Source organism: Gymnoscopelus microlampas (genome assembly GCF_963454915.1).
Source record: "Gymnoscopelus microlampas genome assembly, chromosome: 2".
NCBI classification, from domain to species: domain Eukaryota; kingdom Metazoa; phylum Chordata; class Actinopteri; order Myctophiformes; family Myctophidae; genus Gymnoscopelus; species Gymnoscopelus microlampas.
Genome location: NC_139939.1, coordinates 56893260 through 56913875, shown reverse-complemented (window position 1 = coordinate 56913875; position 20616 = coordinate 56893260). Strand labels below are relative to the sequence as shown.

At 41.2% G+C, this 20616-nt stretch overlaps 1 protein-coding gene across 4 annotated transcripts in view; it reads left to right on the top strand.

Annotated features, from left to right (window-relative positions):
• The window catches only part of tenm3 (teneurin transmembrane protein 3), a 663973-nt gene that overhangs the window by 195369 nt on the left and 447988 nt on the right, over positions 1 to 20616 (top strand). For all 4 annotated transcript variants that reach the window (XM_084080238.1, XM_084080236.1, XM_084080237.1 and 1 more), the window contains one exon: positions 2627 to 2986. In XM_084080238.1, the coding sequence (XP_083936364.1) occupies positions 2627 to 2986 (360 nt within the window). The remainder of the gene's footprint in view (positions 1 to 2626; positions 2987 to 20616) is intronic.

Below are 20616 nucleotides of genomic sequence, written 5' to 3'. Positions count from 1 at the left end.
GCACTCGGTGCCGCGCTATGAGCTTGTATATCTAATATTTTTGAATAGCCCAAAGTGTAAAATAATGCTTTTTAGCTCAAATCTAAAAATGACACAGTTCCAGGTGTTAATGGGTTAAGGCACAACTAAAGACAACAAACCATACAATGACTGCACAAAAAGGCTATCCCTTAACTAAGGGTACCTGGCAACTCTGTCTCAAGGCTGTTAACGCTTTGCTTGCCAAGTTCAACTGACTGTCCCTTGCAGCCTCCCTTAAATAGGGAATGGATCCTACCACAGAAACAAGTAACCTCCAAATTGGCTTATCTACAAGCTTACAACTATCTGATGAATAAATAACCTACCACATAGATAGATGTTGTACTTTAAACTAAACACTATTATGGGTTTGAATTTACTTCAAAAGACATAGAACTACTTTGTTCATTAACACTGTCAAACACCCCTCCCCCTCTTCAGCACTTGGCACGTTCCACCCCTTCTTAAACCAAATGGACTGGCCCTGCTCTGTTTCGGCAGTTCCAAGTCAGATTCAGAGGGTGTGCCAGTACTGCAGAGGAAAGACCAGGTGACAAACAAACATTTCAGATCAGTTCCAATAAGCAGTGTTCAAATAAACATAAAGTTTGAAGCCCTGAAGTCTGTGTTATTTCTACATTGAATGAATACAGGTAAAAATCATGTGATAATACAGACTCTTCCCTTTTGTTCAGTGTCAGTACATAACCCTAACCTCTACCCATTGTTGCCAGATGGGAAATGTAAAATTATCATACTGGCTTAAGATTATCGTGTTTGAAAGAAAACTGTCGTACACAGCCAAAAAAGATAAATCACCCATGAAAGCCTGAGGCCTATTATACAAAATATCTTTAAAAAAAAAAACTATGTTTCTATATCAGTGGCTCTCAAACTTGATCATGTCAAGGACCCCCAAAATGATATTTATTTGGCCGTGGACCCCCATCTCAAAATATTTAGTTCCAGGGACCCCCAGAAGCAAAGATTTGAGTTACAAATGTTTGCTTTAAAACAATATATATTCAAAGATTTGCACATATTTTCACATTTTTTCAAAAATAGCAGATCTACAAGCTCGTAGCACGGCACTCAGTTGCCACGCTATGAGCTTGTATATCTGCTATTTTTGAATAGCCAAAGTATAAAATAATGCTTTTTAGCTAATCTAAAAATGACACAGATGCTTCTCCAGGTCGTAATGGGTTAAAGGTGTAAATATGTAATGTCACAAAAAAAGTGCGTATTTATTGTAAGAAACAACCTTGTTTGAGATATGCTGCGTGGAAGCAGGCACCTTCCTGGACCTTACACAAAATAAAAGCCTAAAAACTGGACTGGAAAGAAGCGACCGGTGTATTTAATGCCTCCAAACACAGATCTAGGGTCAGATTTACTCATTGCCTGACTTATTCTGAAAAGCCTAAACCGGATCCCAAATCAGCAGACAGGGAATTTAGTACTATTCTTTATGATGTGGCAAAATTATCGTACATTTGGTCATTTTTGGAATTATTTGATCGTACATCGTACAGAGGGTGAAATTATGATACAAATATGATAATTGTCGTACATCTGGCAACACTGCCTCTACCAAAAGTGTTCTATCTCTTTAAGAGGGGATCGTTAAGGAACCAGAATGGTTAAAATCCTGAAGGATTTCAACCCTCTAGTGTAAAAGTCACAGGAAGGTATTTTAGATGGTGGTGTGTTTTTTTTTAGCTGAACATGCTCAGGGCACAAAGCAAGCTCCTAATAGCCTAATAATGTCTTAATGTCCCTGTATTAATAGCCCTTATCTGCGTGTGTGTCAGACAGTGATGAATTATCGGTTATTATAACGAGTGAGTATTAGTTTGGCTGCGGACGACACGTTCCTCTCTCTCAATCACTGTCTCGCACGCAACGCACATTCACACATAAACTCATGCATACACACACTCACATAATATGCACTCACACGTATGCATGTACAGGGCCGGATTTACCATATGGGCCCATTTGGGCACGTGCCCAGGGGCCCTTGAGCACGAAAGGGCCCCTGAGCATGTTTGGGAAGATATATCTATATATATTTTTAATCACCTTGTTCCCTCCGAACACACATACACACATGCACTGCATAACAGAGTACATCAGGGGTCTTCAACAGGGGGTCCTCAGAGTTACTACAGGGGGTCCGCCAAATCTTTGTGTGATATGATTATTGTTTGTTACCTTAACCGCTTGAACCCTAGCATCCCTATTCTGAGGAGAACTTTAGCCAAAAAATAGCAGATCTGCAAGCTCACAACGCCTCGCAGCGCGAGGCGTTGTGAGCTTGCAGATCTGCTATTTTTTGGCAAAGAGGTGTATAGGTGTAGAGGGAAAAAAGAGCAAACCACATAAACAAAAAAAGTTGAATCCGAAACACAATTGTATACAATATAGAGGGGGTCCCTGCTTTATCTCTCTCTCAGCTAGAGGGTCCTTGGAAAACGTTGAAGACCTCTAGAGTACATGACGCGTTGCTGAAAATTGCAGATCTACAAGCCCACAACAAGCTTAATAATACATTTATTCTTATGTCTCTCTCTCTCTCTCTCTCTCTGTCCATCCACATCAGGTCAGAACTTCAGCCTGCGTCAGCTGGGCATCTGCGAGCCGGCGGCGCGCCGCGGCCTGGCGTTCTGCCAGGACATGGGCCTGCCGCACCGCGGCTACTCGGTGGGCACGGGGGGCGGCCACCACCACCACCACCAGGACCACCACCTGGTGGACGGGGGCGACGTGGTGGGGGGCGGAGCCGTGATGTCGCCGGAGCGCGCCATGCGCCTGTGGGGGCGTGGCGGAGGCGTGGGCGGGGGCGTGCAGGGCGTCCTGGGGGGGAAGTCGCCCGGACGCAGCTCGTGTCTGTCCAGCCGCTCCAACTCGGCGCTGACCCTCACCGACACGGAGCACGAGAACAAGTCGGACAGCGACAACGGTAAGGAGGAGGACGCCATCTTGTTTTTTTGGCGAGTCGGCCCTCTGTCGCCTTTTTTCATGCTTTCTCTTTAACCTCTTGATTTCTTTGATGTTCTCTTTTCTAGGTTTAACACATTTGCACACACACACACACACACACACACACACACACACACACACACACACACACACACGTACATACTGTAAACTAGGGGTGTTCCGATGTATCGTCCCACGATATATCGCGATACGTTTTCGTGACGATATGTATCGTTTTGGGGGGAAAAAATATCGTTTTGAAAAATGTATTTATTTATTTTTTTTAATTTATTTTTTACAATCATTATAATCAGGCATGCAAACAGCCCCGAGGTGAAAAGGGTGACAACATGTTTTTTTTTCGGGTCAGGTGTCACACTATTGCCCTATTTGGATTCAAAACGGCTATTGTAGCTGAAAAGCTACAAGTTTGCATGTCTGAATAATGCAAAAACAGAATTATTTGTTTGCATTTACTTTTTTCCTCCTCCATATATTTTCATAATAAAAAAGTGCGTATCGTATCGAAGTTGTGAGCCCAATATCGTATCGTATCGTTTGGTGAAATTAGTGTATCGGCACACCCCTACTGTAAACACATATGGGGTGGGCGCCATCTTGTTTTAGCGAGTCATGTCGCTCGCCCTCTGTTGCCTTTTCATGCTTTTTCTCTTTGACCTCTTTTCTTTGAAGTTCGGTTTCCTCTTTTCCAGGTTCAACACGCGCTTGCACGCACATACTGTACACACACAAACACTGTACACACACACACACACACACACACACACACACACACACACACACACACACACACACACACACACACACACACACACACACACACACGCACTCTTGCTCTCTCGTATTGTGTATCTATTGTATCTCATGTCTTTTATTTAAGAAATTTCCCCTCTGGGAAATTTAATCTCAAGCCCAAAGGCAAGCTCCTCTCCTCTCCTCTCCTCTCCTCTCCTCTCCCCTCCCCTCCCCTCCCCTCCCCTCCCCTCCCCTCCCCTCTCCTCCCCTCTCCTCTCCTGGTCATTAGACAGGGAGAGGAGCATCCACATGCGTGTCCCTGTTGGCAGTGTCTTCCCTGAAGCCACCTGACTATTAGCTCTTGTGTTTAGTGTTAAATGGATGATGGCCCACATTCTCTGCAGCCAACCGTTCATCTTAGCCCGTTCAGCCCGGGAACGCATCTGTGGCATTTGGCTATATTCAAAAATAGCAGATCTACAAGCTCATAGCGCGGCACCGAGTGCCGCGCTATGAGCTTGTAGATCTGCTATTTTTGAAAAACCCGTGGAAATGTGTGCAAATCTTTGAATGTATATATTTTTTTAAAGCGGACACTTGTAACTCAAATCTTTGCTTCTGGGGATTCTACAAATGTCTTCTAAATCCTAACAGTTTTTTTTAAAACACTGTTGCTATAATATCAGTGGTCCTCAAACTTTTTTCATGTCAAGGGCCACCCAAAATGATATGTATTTGGTCGCGGACCCCCATCTCAAACTATAGTGTTCCAGGGACCCCCAGAAGCAAAGATTTTAGTAAAAACAAAAATCCCTTAAAAATATATATATGTATTCAAATATTTGCACAAATGTTCAAGATTTAACAAAAAAATAGCAGAGAAATAGTAGATCTGCTATTTTTGAATAGGCAAAGTATAAAATATGGATAAAGTGGTTACACAGATGCGTTCCCGGGTTGAAAGGGTTAACACCAGACTGCAAGACAGCTTGGATAAATGACCCTCACACACACACACACACACACACACACACACACACACACACACACACACACACACACACACACACACACACACATGCTCTCACCTATGCTGTACGCAGTGCAAAAGTGCATACGTGTACATTATAATGGAGGTTTTGTAGATGTGAACGCACTATATAGGATTTTGTATACTGTATGCACAAATACACACACGTGTAGTAGGCCTATACAGTCGTGTAACTGTAAAATAATAATCGTGGCAGTCGGGTGAAAACCTTGTATAGAGAAAATAGCAGATCTACAAGCCCACAACGCCTCACGCTGCGAGGCGTTGTGGGCTTGTAGATCTGCTATTTTTGGCTAAAGTTCTCCTCAGAAAAGGGATGCTAGGTTTCGAGTGGTTATGGTAAAAAGAAAAATCATATCACATAAAGATTTGGCGGACCCCCTGTAGTAACTCTGAGGACCCCCTAGGGGTCCCGGACCCCCTGTTAAAGACCCCTGCTGTAAACTGAAAAAAGGGCACTTCTGGTCAAGAGGGCAAAGGGCAGGTGCTCTAGCACCACCTAGAGTCTATCAGTGCACGTCCCTGAGCAGTTGAAACGCAGTCACTGATTGGCCCGATCATTTTCTGATACTCGCTCCCTATGGGCCGAAGTCCAGACCGTGTAGATTGACATGAAAACCGTTAATTTACAAAGAAAACGTCCTGAATTATGGAGATACAAGGTTTCTGCCTGACAGCGGCGATATGCTACTAATGAATATAATTAATTAACACAGTTTAGCTGAGCAGACCAACGAGAGAGAGAGAGAGAGAGAGAGAGAGAGAGAGAGAGAGAGAGAGAGAGAGAGAGAGAGAGAGAGAGAGAGAGAGAGAGAGAGAGAGAGAGAGAGAGAGAGAGAGAGAGAGAGAGAGAGAGAGAGAGAGAGAGAGAGAGAGAGAGAGAGAGAGAGAGAGAGAGAGAGAGAGAGAGAGAGAGAGAGAGAGAGAGAGAGAGAGACTATTTATTATTCTCCTTGTAGCTCTTCCAGGCAGGTGCAGTTTTCTTCTTTTTTTTTGCCTTAATAAAGGAATGAAAGTTTGACTCGAGCTACAAAGCTAGAATAAAACATGGACTATATCTCACCAGAGAAAGTATATTTCAAAGAAGTGCTTGAATAAAACTTACCAGTATTCATCAGATTTCACAGGTTGGTGGGTATGGGCCCTACCACTGTGACACCCCTTGTTTCAGAGGGAATTATTTGTTGGGTGCACAGCGGACCATGTCGGTGTCCGTTGATTCTCTCCAGACCGAAACGGGAGAAACCTGCAAAATGAGCTGATCCCCTGTCTAGACACAGCCAGGGGAACTGTCTCCGTCCATATGGGTGGCAATGCATAATATTATTGTTATGTTTTCTGTTTATCTGACCTTAACCTATTAAGACCTGAGGCCGCGTCTAAAAAAATGCAATTTTTCGGAAAAAAAATATTTAAAAAATATGTTCACGATTTTTCAAAAATAGCAGATCTACAAGCTCATAGCGCGGCACTCGGTGCCGCGCTATGAGCTTGTATATCTGCTATTTTGAATAGCCAAAGACATCTAAAGTGACACAGATGCGTTCCAGGTCTTAAAGGGTTAAGTTATCCAGGTGAAACGATATTGAGGTACAAGTCCTTTTTTTAACGAGGGAGTAGCGGCACAAAAAGTTATAATGCACAAAACATGATCATCAGTTCAGTTAGTAGAGCTCTCGCCTTTGTGATCACAATGTCGTGGGTTCGATCCCGGGCACCGCCAGCTCAGCGTATGAGCAATATTCACATCAATGATAAAACAAAAGAGAAACGTCCCCCTATCGCAGTGGTTCTCAAACTTTTTCATGTCAAGGACCCCCAAATTGACACTTATTAGCCCGCGGACCCCCATTTGAAAGATAAGCCAGGGACCCCCATAAGAGAAGATTTTCACGGCTCTCTAGCAGTGATTTTCAACCATTTTAATTTCAAGAACCCCCAGTTGGACATGCATTAGGCTACAGACCCCCATTTAATGGCATTTCTATCTCTGGGACCCCAATTTATGTTGTAAAATCAATGTTAATTTAAAGGGACACTTCACCCAAATCCTTTTTTCATGAAGTCTAGGACCCCATAAACATGATCCTGGTGTTTTTTTTGTGTTGTATCTGTGTTTTTAGATTTTTGATCCGTTTGATCCGTGAGACACGGCTGAAAGCGTCAAATGACGCGTGAAATGACGTTTTCAGCCGTGTCTCACCTTATGTCCGCACTACATACTGCAGGTGACTACAGGTGTAGTTCAAACCCAAACCAACCCCCATGGTTCAAAGGACCGGCCCCTGAGGGTGTCTCCCAAACATTTCCCCACTCGGCAACTCCCATTAGCTACCTCACACATGTACTGTCATGGCGTGTGTAAACATATCAGAGTTATACTTTAGTACCCGGACCCACACGCAGCTAAGGCGGGCAGTGAGGAGCAACAACCCGTCGGGGATGTTTCTTAGTGGAACTGACAGAATGTACACGGACCGTGGACGGTGGACGCTTGTCTCTCGAGTAAGTAAACATGCTGTAAAGTTGCCACTATCACTATAATCTCATGTTGTATCCCTTGGGTAGACTAAACTAGCTTGTGGAGCCTGGCGTGAACGGAACGTTTGTTATTGTTGACTTTGATGTAGCCTCGGAAAACCATGTCTTTTTTTGGGAACATGACTGTCATGGCGGAACTTCAACCTGGTGTTGGCACTTTTTCCATTCACAGCCCTTTCATCTACATAAACGTTCATATTTCAAATATGAAATTCTTACCCCGTGGCCACAGATGTTACAATTGGAATCGGATGGGTCTAAGTACATGTATCTTCCATATTGTTAAATAAAAAAACATTTAAATCCGAACGGTGGCCATTTTCTCATAGATGTATAATGTATCAGAGTGCAATACACATCCCAACCGATAGGGTCGCGTCATTGAAAGCATAAGGAGAAAATGGCCACCGATTGGATTAAAATGCTTTTTATTAAACAATACGGAAGATACTGGTACTTAGACCCACCCGATTCAAATTGTAACATCCGTGGCATGAGGTCAGGACTTTATATTTGAAATCTGAACGTTTATGTAGATGTACGGTCTGTACATGTAGAAAGTGCAAATACCAGGTTGAAGCTCCGCCATGACTGACATGTTTCAGAGCTACTGAGTACATGACGCCGTCGCATCCCGAAAATAGCAGATCTACAAGCTCACAACGCGTCGCGGACTCAACACTTTGTGAGCTTGTAGGTCTGCTATTTTCGGTGCGCATGCAACTAAGAATAAATTAGGTATCACGTCGGATGATATCCATGTAAACTACAAGTCTAATCTCATGTGTTCTTTCCAATGACAGGACAGAAATTGTCATCAGCCTGCAAAAATGGAACTGCTGTTGAAGACCTGGGACTACAGCCATTTATATTATTTTTCTAAATAAAACGGTTACATTTACACACTGCTTGCTCTACTCATTGATCATGGTATATTCTACATTGTGTAAGCATTTATAATGACAAAATATGAACACCCAATTCTATAAGGGTTCTTTTGAACTGTTTCATGATATAGGAGATGGTCTTTCATTTGGCAGAATGGCACATAATTACATGACTGTAAGCATTACAGATATAATGGTGAAAAACTCTTGTTCATTCTGTTAGTATTTACTTCTACATGTAATCATTATTTTTCTGGGGACCCCAGCACATTGGATTCAACTTTACTGGTCTTAGATACAATAGGCTATAGTAAAACCTAATATTATCCATACACCAATTGAAAGCATGAAACGGTTTAGTTTAGTCCAAAGAATATAACTGGAAATGACAGTGAAACATTATGCTCTCAGATATACGGAGTCACACATGACATGAGTATGAAACGTTTTGTTTTATTATTATATTGTTGACTATGCCGCATCTCCATGTCCCGACTCCCAAGTAGAAGATGGACGTCACGTCACCAGCACCGGACTGTAGATGGTGGGATGGAATGTTGAAAAAAATATGATGCACGCGCGCGCACACACACGTTTAGTGTTACTATGCTAATTTATACATGATATATTTAGTTTACTATAAGATACAATCAAATCAATACAGAACACAATACAACAGCAGCCATTAGTTTCAGCTTGCTGGCGCAACAAAGACACGGTGATGATGGGACTGTTACGGTTTACATCCTGGTAGATATAGCAAACTTGCAGGTCCAACTGTACTGGTTCAACAGAGGCAGATTTCACGTGGTCCAAGAAAGAACATGGCTTCGATGTCGTGTTTTGTGATCCAAAGGTAGACAAAAAACTCGGAACGTAACATTCATCATTCTAAACTTAGTATTCGGTGTTGCCAGATCTTGTGAGAGAAATAAGCAACCAGGTATATGAAAACAAGCCCAAAAGAAAATACTTAGCCAAGAGCACTTTAAACCTAGACATGGGCTATTTGAAAATTGCCGATCTACAAGCTCACAACGTGTAACGATGTGACGCAGTGTGAGCTTGTAGATCTGCTATTTTCCAAAAAATCTTGAGGGGAAAAAAGTGCAAAATGTGGAATATTTTTAAAACATTTTAACAACACATTTTTGGTAGGGTCTCCCTGGCAAATATGTTGGCGCTCAGTGCACAGATGAGGGTCCGTGGAAAAGTACATGAACATGTTTGAGAACTACTGGTTTAAACAACAATCAAAACATTTGGAAACGAGCCCAAATATCAACTACATTTCAGAAACCAGCCGCTTATAATAAGCAGACATGGCAACACTTGTTGATGTTGTTGTAGTGAGAACTGGGAGGGGAAAGTTACAATGTAGACCACGCCCCCACGCAGCCTCCTCCTCACAAGGAAGTGAAGTGCCCCAAAGCATTGTGGTCATTGTAGTAATGCAGCCAAACCCCAGTCATCCAGTCAAACACACAGACTTCTATATTTTTCTGGCTATAGGGTGCAAATTTGAAATTTTGCTACTGTTATCTACTACAAATAATATTAACATTGAGTGACTGGGACTTCTTCCAGGGGTGAAGTGCTCCTTTAACTCTGAGAGTGTACAAATGGAACCAAATGGAGCCATTAGGGTCCATTTGGTTCCATTTGTACACTCTCAGAGTTACAGACCCATAAGGGTCCATTTGGTTCCTGTCCATCATTTAGCTGGGGACCCCCTGGAACCCCCTCAAGTACCCCTGGGGGTCCCCGGACCCCACTTTGATAACCAATGCCCTATCGTGTGATACAACATGTTTAAAAGTAGTTGCAGTCACTTGTGGGTAGGTCTGCAATCAAATATTTAAATTGACCGTATGTCATGGCTGAACAGATCTTTAATTTAAGCTGTAGGTCATTCCAAGTGGTTGGGGCACTAAAACAAAAGGCTGTTTTCCCCAGTTCAGTGTTTACTTTGGGGACCTTTAGTGTGAGCCAGTCACTGGAGCGTGTTCTACAGTTTGTGTTACAGGATTCCAATTCAGCAAAAAATGTAATATACAATGGTAAAGTCCCATCAATTGCCTTAAAAATAAACAGGCACCAGTGTTCGTTTCGCCTGTCGGCCAAGTATCAGACCATATACTCTAGTGTCACAAGGACGAGCTGAACCATGATACAAGACAGGCTGTACCCAACAGGGACGTGCACAGATAGACTGTAGGTGGTGCTAGAGCACCTGCCCTTTGCCCTCTTGACCAGAAGTGCTCTTTTGAAAAAAAGACAAAAACCTTTTTTTTTCAGTTTACAGCAGGGGTCTTCAACAGGGGGTCCGGGACCCCTAGGGGGTCCTCAGAGTCCACAACGCCTCGCGTAGATCGCCTATTTTTTGGCAAAGAGGTATAGGTTTAGAGGGAAAAAAGAGCAGACTAAGTAAACAAAAAAAAGTATAATTTACTTGAGCACCTGCCCCTCAAAATGTCTGTGCACGCCACTGCATATCATAAGACAAAAGATGGAACAACATAAGGCAAAAGTAAAGGTCGGATAAAGGCGAACATAATATGATAGACATTTATTCACATTTCTTCCTCAACACACACACACGCACACGCGCGCACACACACACACACACACACACACACACACACACACACAGACACAGTCACACACACACACACACACACGCACGCACGCACGCACGCACGCACGCACGCACGCACGCACGCACGCACGCGTGCGCGCGCACAGGATTTGCATTAAGCGACGCTGTGCTGTAATTAAGAGTGAGTTTAAAATGCTGACGCGGTGCATTATGATCCTATATATGAAGTTAGTTAATGTTGTTTTATTAAGTGTCATTATGAGAGGTACGTCAGGGACGTACAGTATGTCTACGGTACGGCTCTGAAAGTGACTAGTCGTCAACTTTTATAAAGCCTTAATTCAATTAATACTCTGCAGCTGGATGTACACTATATGTATTTACATATGTGTGTGTGTGTGTGTGTGTGTGTGTGTGTGTGTGTGTGTGTGTGTGTGTGTGTGTGTGTGTGTGTGTGTGTGTGTGTGTGTGTGTGTCTGTGTATGTGTGCACAGTGGTGGAAAGTGGTGGAAAGTAACTAAGTACTGTACTTAATTACACTTTCGAGGTACTTTTACTTACATTTCGGCCATTTGAAAATAGACGATCTACAAGTTCACAACGTGTCGCGATACGAGCTTGTAGATATGCTATTTTCAAAAGATTTTTTATACATTTTATACACTTATACGCAAACATGTGAAATGGGACATTCTGCATAATGAGTACTTTCTACTTTTGGTACTTTTAAGTACATTTTTATACCAATACTTTTATACTTTTACTCAAGTCAATTTTGAATTCCGACTTTTACTTTACAGAGTATTTCTACATTGCATTATTGATACTTTTATTTAAGTAAAACATATGAGTACTTTTTCCACCGCTGTGTGTGTGCGCGCGTGTGTGTGTGTGTGTGTGTGCGTGCGTGCTTGCGCGTGCGTGCGTGCGTGCGTGTGCGCGTGCGCGTGTGTGTGTGTGTGTGTGTGTGTGTGTGCACAAGTGTGTGTGTGTGTGTGTGTGTGTGTGTGTGTGTGTGTGTGTGTGTGTGTGTGTGTGTGTGTGTGTGTGTGTGTGTGTGTGTGTGTGTGTGTGTGTGTCTTTGAGAGGCAGGGGAGAGAGGTGGGCTGCCTTTTATCGGGTCCTCACAGGTAAAATGAACTCTCTGCATTTTACTGTTTTTAAAGTTTTCTTTGACTATGGTCTGATATGAAATATGACATGATATTACAGTGTATAATTTACAGTGTATGATGCAACATGAAGGAATGTTTTGCCATAGTGTACTCAGTGAACTGGTGCCATTTGAAGCTTAGGGCTGGTATTGAACTGTTGCTTTCAGGCCTGCAGCAGCTGTCGATTTGTTTTCTTAGTGAGTGTTCACTGTTCAATCCATTGCTTTTTCTGATTGACTGAATAATAGAGAAGCATGTTTTTGTTAGTTTTCATGTGTATTTATGTGTCTTTGCAGCATCAAAACATGCTTTATTCCTTTAGCTATATCGTGTTTATGTTTTCTCTACGTTCAATACAGAATGTACCTTAACGATTTATAAGATAAACTCACTGATTCGTTGCAACATAACATTTTCAGTGTTCGGGTATATATATGGGCTTAAGCAGTTAAGTGCAGTAGCCTACGTGTGTGTGTGTGTGTGTGTGTGTGTGTGTGTGTGTGTGTGTGTGTGTGTGTGTGTGTGTGTGTGTGTGTGTGTGTGTGTGTGTGTGTGTGTGTGTGTGTGTGTGTGTGTGTGTGTGTGTGTGTGTGCGTGCGTGCGTGCGTGCGTGCGTGCGTGCGTGCGTGCGTGCGTGCGCGCGCGGGCATAGCAGCAGGATGGCCTGTGCTTCTCTGTCTGAATGGAGGACAATACCCTGTGACCAACCGCTATTGTCTTCTTATCCTTATTATCCGCCCTCTAGATGACCTCACCTTATACCGTATAGTGTGTGGAAATAATAAAACAAAGATCATTTTACATTTAATACAGACCTCTTTTTTTTTTCAGGTGAGGGCCATAAGTTATCTTGGGAAGCTTTATTTGTGTGTGCGTGCGTGCACACCAGAGTTATGTATGATAGGTTTGAAATATTCATTTAGTAGTTGAATGTTTGTATTCAGTTAGTTTCGTTTTAGGTATAGTTTTACCAGTGTATACGTAGTTTTAGATTTATTAATTGACAAATTTTTGTTTTGTTCAATTGAGACAAATTTTATTTTCTCAGGGTTAGAGTTTGAGAGTGAGTAAACAGTGAGAGAGAGGGAATAACATTACAGCATTCAAACCTGTGATTCGCTGTCCGAGCCTACATATTTTCTTTTGCTTTATAATAAAATAACAAAATAAGATTATTATTATTTTTCTTTTAGATTAGTGTTTGATTTTAGCTTGATATTAACCCTGGTTTGGACACCTGTAGATAGGTGTGTGTGGGTGTGCGCGTTGGCGAGTGCCCACTATTGCTCAGCTCGTGGGCACGTGCATTCCAGTGGTGGAAAAAGTATACAAAATGTTTTTACTAAAGTAAAAGTATCAATACTGCAATGTAGAAACTGTAAACGATGAGTAAAAAAAGTACTTGAGTAAAACTACAAAAGTATTTGTATCAAAATGTACCAAAAGTAGAAAGTACTCATTATGCAGAATGTCCAATTTCACAAGTTTCTAATTGTATAAAATGTATTAAAACATAAAAAAGAAAAAAAAGCAGATCTACAAGCTCACAATGCGTCACAATGTGTCGCATCGTGACGCATTGTGAGCTTGTTTTTATCAAAATTTACAATGTAACTAGTAACTAAAGTTTTGAAATAATTGTAGTGGAGTAAAAGCACAATATTTGTCTCTGAGATGTAGTGGAGTAGAAGTATAAAAGTAGCCTACTGAAAAATTGGAAATACTACTACTAAGTACAGTACTTGAGTAAATGTACTTAGTTACTTTCCACCACTGCATTCTAACACGCCCTCCAGCGTAGCGGTAAAACTAGCGCGGCGTCTCTATAGCCTGTAGCCTTTGTTCCCTCCCAGGGTTACAGAGAGAGAGAGAGAGAGAGAGAGAGGGAGGACAATAGAGAAGAGGAGAAGAGGGCAGAGAACAGAGGAAGGGGGGGATCACAGAGAGGAGATGAAGAATGGATGAATGGAGAAGGAGAGAGTGAACGGGAAACTAAACGAGTGTGAGAGAAATCTCCTGGCGTTGCTTTTGGTCTCCGGAGAGGAAACCGCACACCCCAAACGTCTGGCTATGCATCCCCCCTGTGTGTGTGTGTGTGTGTGTGTGTGTGTGTGTGTGTGTGTGTGCGTGTGCGTGTGCGCGTGCGTGTGCGTGTTACTATTCCTGTGAGGACATCGAAAGTTCATGGCCACAATCTCATGGCAAATGCCATTCATTTTTAACCCTGACTCTAAATTGTGACTTATTCTCAGTTGCGTAGCAGATCTATAAGATCACGTATGGATCTGCTATTCATGGTGTGCAAATAGATATATTCCCAATTGTAAGCCTATAACCAGTGTTGATTTTGTCGACTAAAACTAAGACGAAAAATGTTTGTCGACTACCTTTTTTCACTGATGAAAACCAAAGAAAAACAAAAGAAAAACGAAGCTATGATGACTAAAACTAAGACTATATATATTGCTGTTTTTTGGAAACGAATAAAAACTAGACTAAAATGTTAGTGAGGGATCTAGTGGAGAAGAGATCCAGTAGAACTAAAAGACAAGTCATTTTATGTTTGGTTGCGCTCGGGTGTTGCGCTTTGAAAATAGCCGATCTACAAGCTCACAACGCGTCGCAGCGCGACGCGTTGTGAGCTTGTAGATCTGCTATTTTCAGCATGCCACCAAGTGTAAAATCAGCCATTACGACGCCATCAAGGCACCGCCAACATACATTTTAGTCGACTAAATCAACAGTAGATTTAGTCGACTATAATCTTATGATATTTAGTCGACTAAAACTAGACAACATCAAAAACATTTCAGATGACTAAAATATGACAAAAACTAAATGGAATTCTATTCAAAAGAAAAACTAACTCAAAATTAGCTGTCAAAATCAACTATAACTATCACCTATAACTCTAAAACATCGTTGATAACCATGAAACAGCCATTCCTCTTGTGAGGGCCATTGGGGACATTTGGCCCTCAGGAGTATAGTAATACGAGAACACACACACACACACGCACACGCACACGCACACGCACACACACACGCACACGCACACGCACACGCACACGCGCCCACACACACCCACACACACACCCATTGTCTTAGTGTCGGAACCCAAGGGTGCCCAGCTGTCGTTGGGCACAGACACCGGATAGCCGGTGACCTCAGTGGTTAGAATGGAGAGAGAGTGAGAAACAGAAACGGAGGAAGATAGCGTGATGATGGCTCTGAATCGATGAGGGCATAATTAAAACCATAACGGAGTATGCAACGCTGACCTACATGACCTCAGCTCTCTCTGTCTGTTAAACCATTAGGACCTGGGACGCATCTGGGACGTCATTTTTAGATTTGAGCTAAAAAGCATTATTTTACACTTTGGCTATTCAAAAATAGCAGATATACAAGCTCGTAGCGCGGCACCGAGTGCCGCGCTATGAGCTTGTAGATCTGCTATTTTTGAAAAATCGTGAAAATGTGTGCAAATCTTTGAATATATGTATTTTAAAGCGAACATTTTTAACTCAAATGTTTGTTTCTGCGGGGTCCCTGGAACAACATATTTTGAGATGGGGGTCCGCGGCCAAATACATATCATTTTGGGGGTCCTTGACATGAGAAAGATCGAGCACCACTGTTACAGAAACATACGTTTTTCAGAATACTGTTGGGGTTTAGGAGACATGTACAATCGGCTTCAGGTCTTGATGAGTTAAACCGAGGTGGAAGAAGTATTTATTTGTATTTTTAGTAAGTACTGTAGCAATACTAGGCAAGGCAGTTTTATCTGTGTAGCACATTTCAACAACATGGCAATTCAATGTGCACACAGAAAGGTCTTTTTTTCATATCTAACGAGATCAGAAATGTATTTTGGCCTTAAGCAATTTAAAGCAGGGGTCGGCAACCTTTTTGACATGAAGTGCCATGTTTTTATTTTTCACTGTTTATTCGATTGCTTGTTTTGATTGATTGAATAATAGAGAAGCATGTTTTTTGTTTGTTTTTATATCATGTCTCTGCAGCAACCCAAACATGCTTTATTCCTTTAGATATCGTGTTCATGTTGTTTTCTCAAAATGTGTTAGAAATCGTTCCAAATTTCCAAATACTTCACAATTTCTCACATTTTTGCAATTTCAGCCCCACTCTTTCCAAAATACTGAAAATAGCAGATCTACAAGCTGACTACGAGTCACAAAGTGTTGTCAGCTTATAGAGCGTCTATTTTCAGTGTTTCAGTACGACTAAGTACAGTAAATACTGTAAGGGCTTAAGCAGTTAAGTGCAGTAGCCAACTTGAGTAAAGTGTGTGTGTGTGTGTGTGTGTGTGTGTGTGTGTGTGTGTGTGTGTGTGTGTGTGTGTGTGTGTGTGTGTGTGTGTGTGTGTGTGTGTGTGTGTGTGTGTGTGTGTGTGTGTGTGTGTGTGTGTGTGTGTGTGTGCGTGCGTGCGTGCGTGCGTGCGTTTATGTGTTTGTATTTTTAGTAAGTAGCAATACTAGGCAAGGCAGTTTTATTTGTATAGCACATTTCAACAACAAGGCAATTCAATGTGCACACAGAAAGGACTTTTTTCATATCGTACAAGATCAGAAATGTATTTTGGCCCTTAAACCATTTTCTAAAAAAACACCTTCTAAATCCTGACCTAAGTTTTCTGAAAAACTTCAAATATTCATTAAAAAATTACCCAAAAAATGATGTTGCTATATACTGTACATATAGCAACAAGAACCCCAAAAGGGGGTTCCTTGATTGAAAGGTATGGTTACGTATAGGGGTTCCAGGTCTAAATGGATTAACCCACTAAGACTTGAGGCCACATCTGTGTCACTTTTAAATTTGAGATAAAAAAGCATTATTTTGCACTTTGGCTATTCAAAAATAGCAGATATACAAGCTCATAGCGCGGCACCGAGTGCCGCGCTATGAGCTTGTATATCTACGAGCTTGTACATCTGCTATTTTTGAAAAATCGAGAAAATGTGTGCAAATCTTTGAATATACATCTTTTAAAGCGAACATTTTAACTCAAATCTTTGCATCTGGGGGTCCCAGAATATTTTGTGATGGCGGTCTGCGGCCAAATACATATCATTTTGGGGGTCCTTGACATGAAAAAGATTGAGAACCACTGATATAGAAACATGCGTTTTTCAGAAAACTGTTGGGATTTAGAAGACATTTGTAGAATCGGCTTTCGGTCTTAATGGGTTAAAGCAGGGGTCGGCAACGTTTTCGGCATGAAGTGCCATGTTTTTATGTTCTTGACAGTCAGTGTGCCAACAGAACATCAACAGACTCCTCCCCCAGTCAGAGTTCAGAGTTTGAATGAATGTAGAATTATGTGCCAGGATGTCATTTGCATACGGATGTGAGGGGACTTAATTTAATTGACTAGATAGATTTTATTTTAAAAGAAAAAAATCTCTCTCACACACTTATGCCAGTCTGCCAGTGATCACCCTCCACTGTGCCAATGTTGGCAGATCGTTAATATACGAAAAAAGCAGAAAAAGTTACAACTTTTTTGTAGATAAGAGGTTTCTACCCGACAGCAACAATATACTTTAGTTACTTTACCCCACTGAGGATAATTAAAAGCATAAGGGACGTACGCAGCGCTGACATACATGACCTCAGCTCCGTGTTTTAACCCAATAAGACCGGGAACGCATCTGTGTCATTTTAGAGTTCAACCACTATAACCATTATCTTACACTTTGGGCTATTCAAAAAATAACAGATCTACAAGCTCATAGCGCGGCACCGAGTGCCGCGCTATGAGCTTGTTATTTTTTGAAAAATTGTGAACATTTGTGCGAATATTTGAATATATATATATATTTTTTTAAAGGGTACAGTTGTAACTAACATCTTTGCTTCATGGGGGTCCCTGGAACAACATATTTTGAGATGGGGGTCCACGGCCACATACATATCATTTCGGGGGTCCTTGACATGAAAAGGTTTGAGAACCACTGATATTATAGCAACATAAGTTTTTCAAAAAACTGTTAGGATTTAGAAGATATTTGTAGAATCCCCAGAAGCAAAGATTTGAGTTAGAAATGCTTGCTTTAAAAAAATATATATATATTCGAAGATTTGCACACATTTTCACGATTTTTCTAAAAATAGCAGATCTACAAGCTCGTAGCGCGGCACTCGGTGCCGCGCTACGAGCTTGTAGATCTGCTATTTTTGAATAAGCAAAGTATAAAATAATGGTTACAGAGACGCGTTCCCGGTTATAATGGTTTAAACATTAACGCGAGACAGTGATGAATTCAGCCACTTTGTAATACGAGAACTAAAAGACGTTCCAACTGTGAATAACGTTTTTTCTGATGAATATTTATGGTTCACGTGTTTGTTTTATGATTAAACGTTATAGCGTGGAGATGTGGTGACAAGGGACCATAATGATTGAAATCTCAAGAGTATCTAATATCAGCAAGACAACCAATTATAAGAAAATAAGTTACTTCTTTAAGCCATTGAGAGCGGGAACGCATCTGTATAATTTTATAACCATTATTTTATACTTTGACTATTAAAAAAGAATAGCAGATATACAAGCTCATAGCACGGCACCGAGTGCCGTGCTATGAGCTTGTAGATCTGCTCTTTTTTTTATTGTGAAAATGTGTGCAAATCTTTGAGTATATATATATATATATATTTAAAGAGAACATTTGAAACTCAAATGTTTGCTTCTGGGGGTGATTGGAAGTAACTATTTTGATATGGGGTTCGGTGGCCAAATACACATAATTTTGGGGGTCCTTGAAAACTATGAAACAGTTTGAGAACCACTGATGTTATAGCAACATCAGTTTTTTCAGAAAACTGTTGGGATTTAAAAGACATTTTTAAAATGCGTTCCCGGATTGAATGTGTTAAAAACATAATATCATAAGTGTTTGTCAAAGGGCAAGGGTTTGTCAAAGACACAGACAGACAGACAGACAGACAGACAGACAGACAGACAGACAGACAGACAGACAGACAGACAGACAAGCACAGACAGACAGAGGCGTCTTGCTAACAAGATTACTTCACTACGTGTCAACAATACACTTAATCTGTTGAGCATCTCTAAGCCTCTTAGCACTGCAACCCTAGCCGTTACACACCCACACACACACATACACATACACATACACACATACACACACACATAACACACACACACACACACACACACACACACACACACACACACACACACACACACACACACACACACACACACACACACACACACACACACACACACACACACACACACACACACACACACACACACACACACACACACACACAAACATCGGACACACACACCGGAGACATACTTGAAATACAAGACGTGTACAGTGTGAGAAAATGATGAATCTCCATGAATCAAACATCATGGCCAAGAAGACATCATTATCTACTTCAAAGCATCCCTGGCTAATAAGCCTTCTTTGCCTTAATACATTATAATTGCCCTCTGTAACTATAATTTAAATTTTAAAACACCTTAAAGATCGTATTTATTTTAGAAATAGTTCATATTTTACTCAATAGGGACGACTCCCGTCGCAAGTTGATGATGTCATTTCATTTAACCACACATGGACAAATTACATCATCAACTTGCGACCGGCATTGCCCCTCTTGAGTAAAAGATGAACCTTTTCTAAAATAAATACAGTATTTAAGGTGTTTTAATTGTTTTACTTTAGTTGTAGAGGGCACTCATAATGTATTAAGGCACGTTTGGCTTATTAGCCCAGGGGTCCTTTTAATAAAAGAGAGAAGATACAGATGTTAAATGTTAATCATGACAGCAGATCAATATGTTCTTCAGACGTGAGAAATCATCATTTATTTACATTTCGTTGCTGTCAAATCATTTTGGTAAATGAATGTCCTACTTGATCATACTACAGCGTCACACAAAAGCATCAAAAGTAGCAGATCTACAAGCTCGAAACGCGGCGCGAAGCGACGCGTTTCGAGCTTGTAGATCTGCTACTTTTGTAGCCGATTTTTGCACTTACTTACTTTTGTAGCAGATTGTGTAGCAACGTGTAGATCTGCTATTTTTGTAGCAGATTTTTGCACTTACTTACTTTTGTAGCAGATTGTGTAGCAACGTGTAGATCTGCTATTTTTGTAGCATATTTTTGCACTTACTTACTTTTGTAGCAGATTTTGTAGCAACTTGTAGATCTGCTATTTTTGTAGCAGATTTTTGCACTTACTTACTTTTGTAGCAGATTGTGTAGCAACGTGTAGATCTGCTATTTTTGTAGCATATTTTTGCACTTACTTACTTTTGTAGCAGATTTTGTAGCAACATGTAGATCTGCTACTTTTGCTATTTTGGACTTTGAATCCTGAAAAAGTAACAGTTTTGAACATATGAGGTTTCCACCCGACAGAGACGATATATGGTTGTAATCTGGAGATACGAGGTATACGAGGACATGCAGCCACAACGTTATGATTGTTGATTGTTGGCGTGTGGAGAGAAGTCCATTTATTATGAATTATTACACGTGTCATTGTTAAACGTATTACTTGTAATGCTGTGTTGCTTTATAGCTACAGCCATTGAAGCGGGTT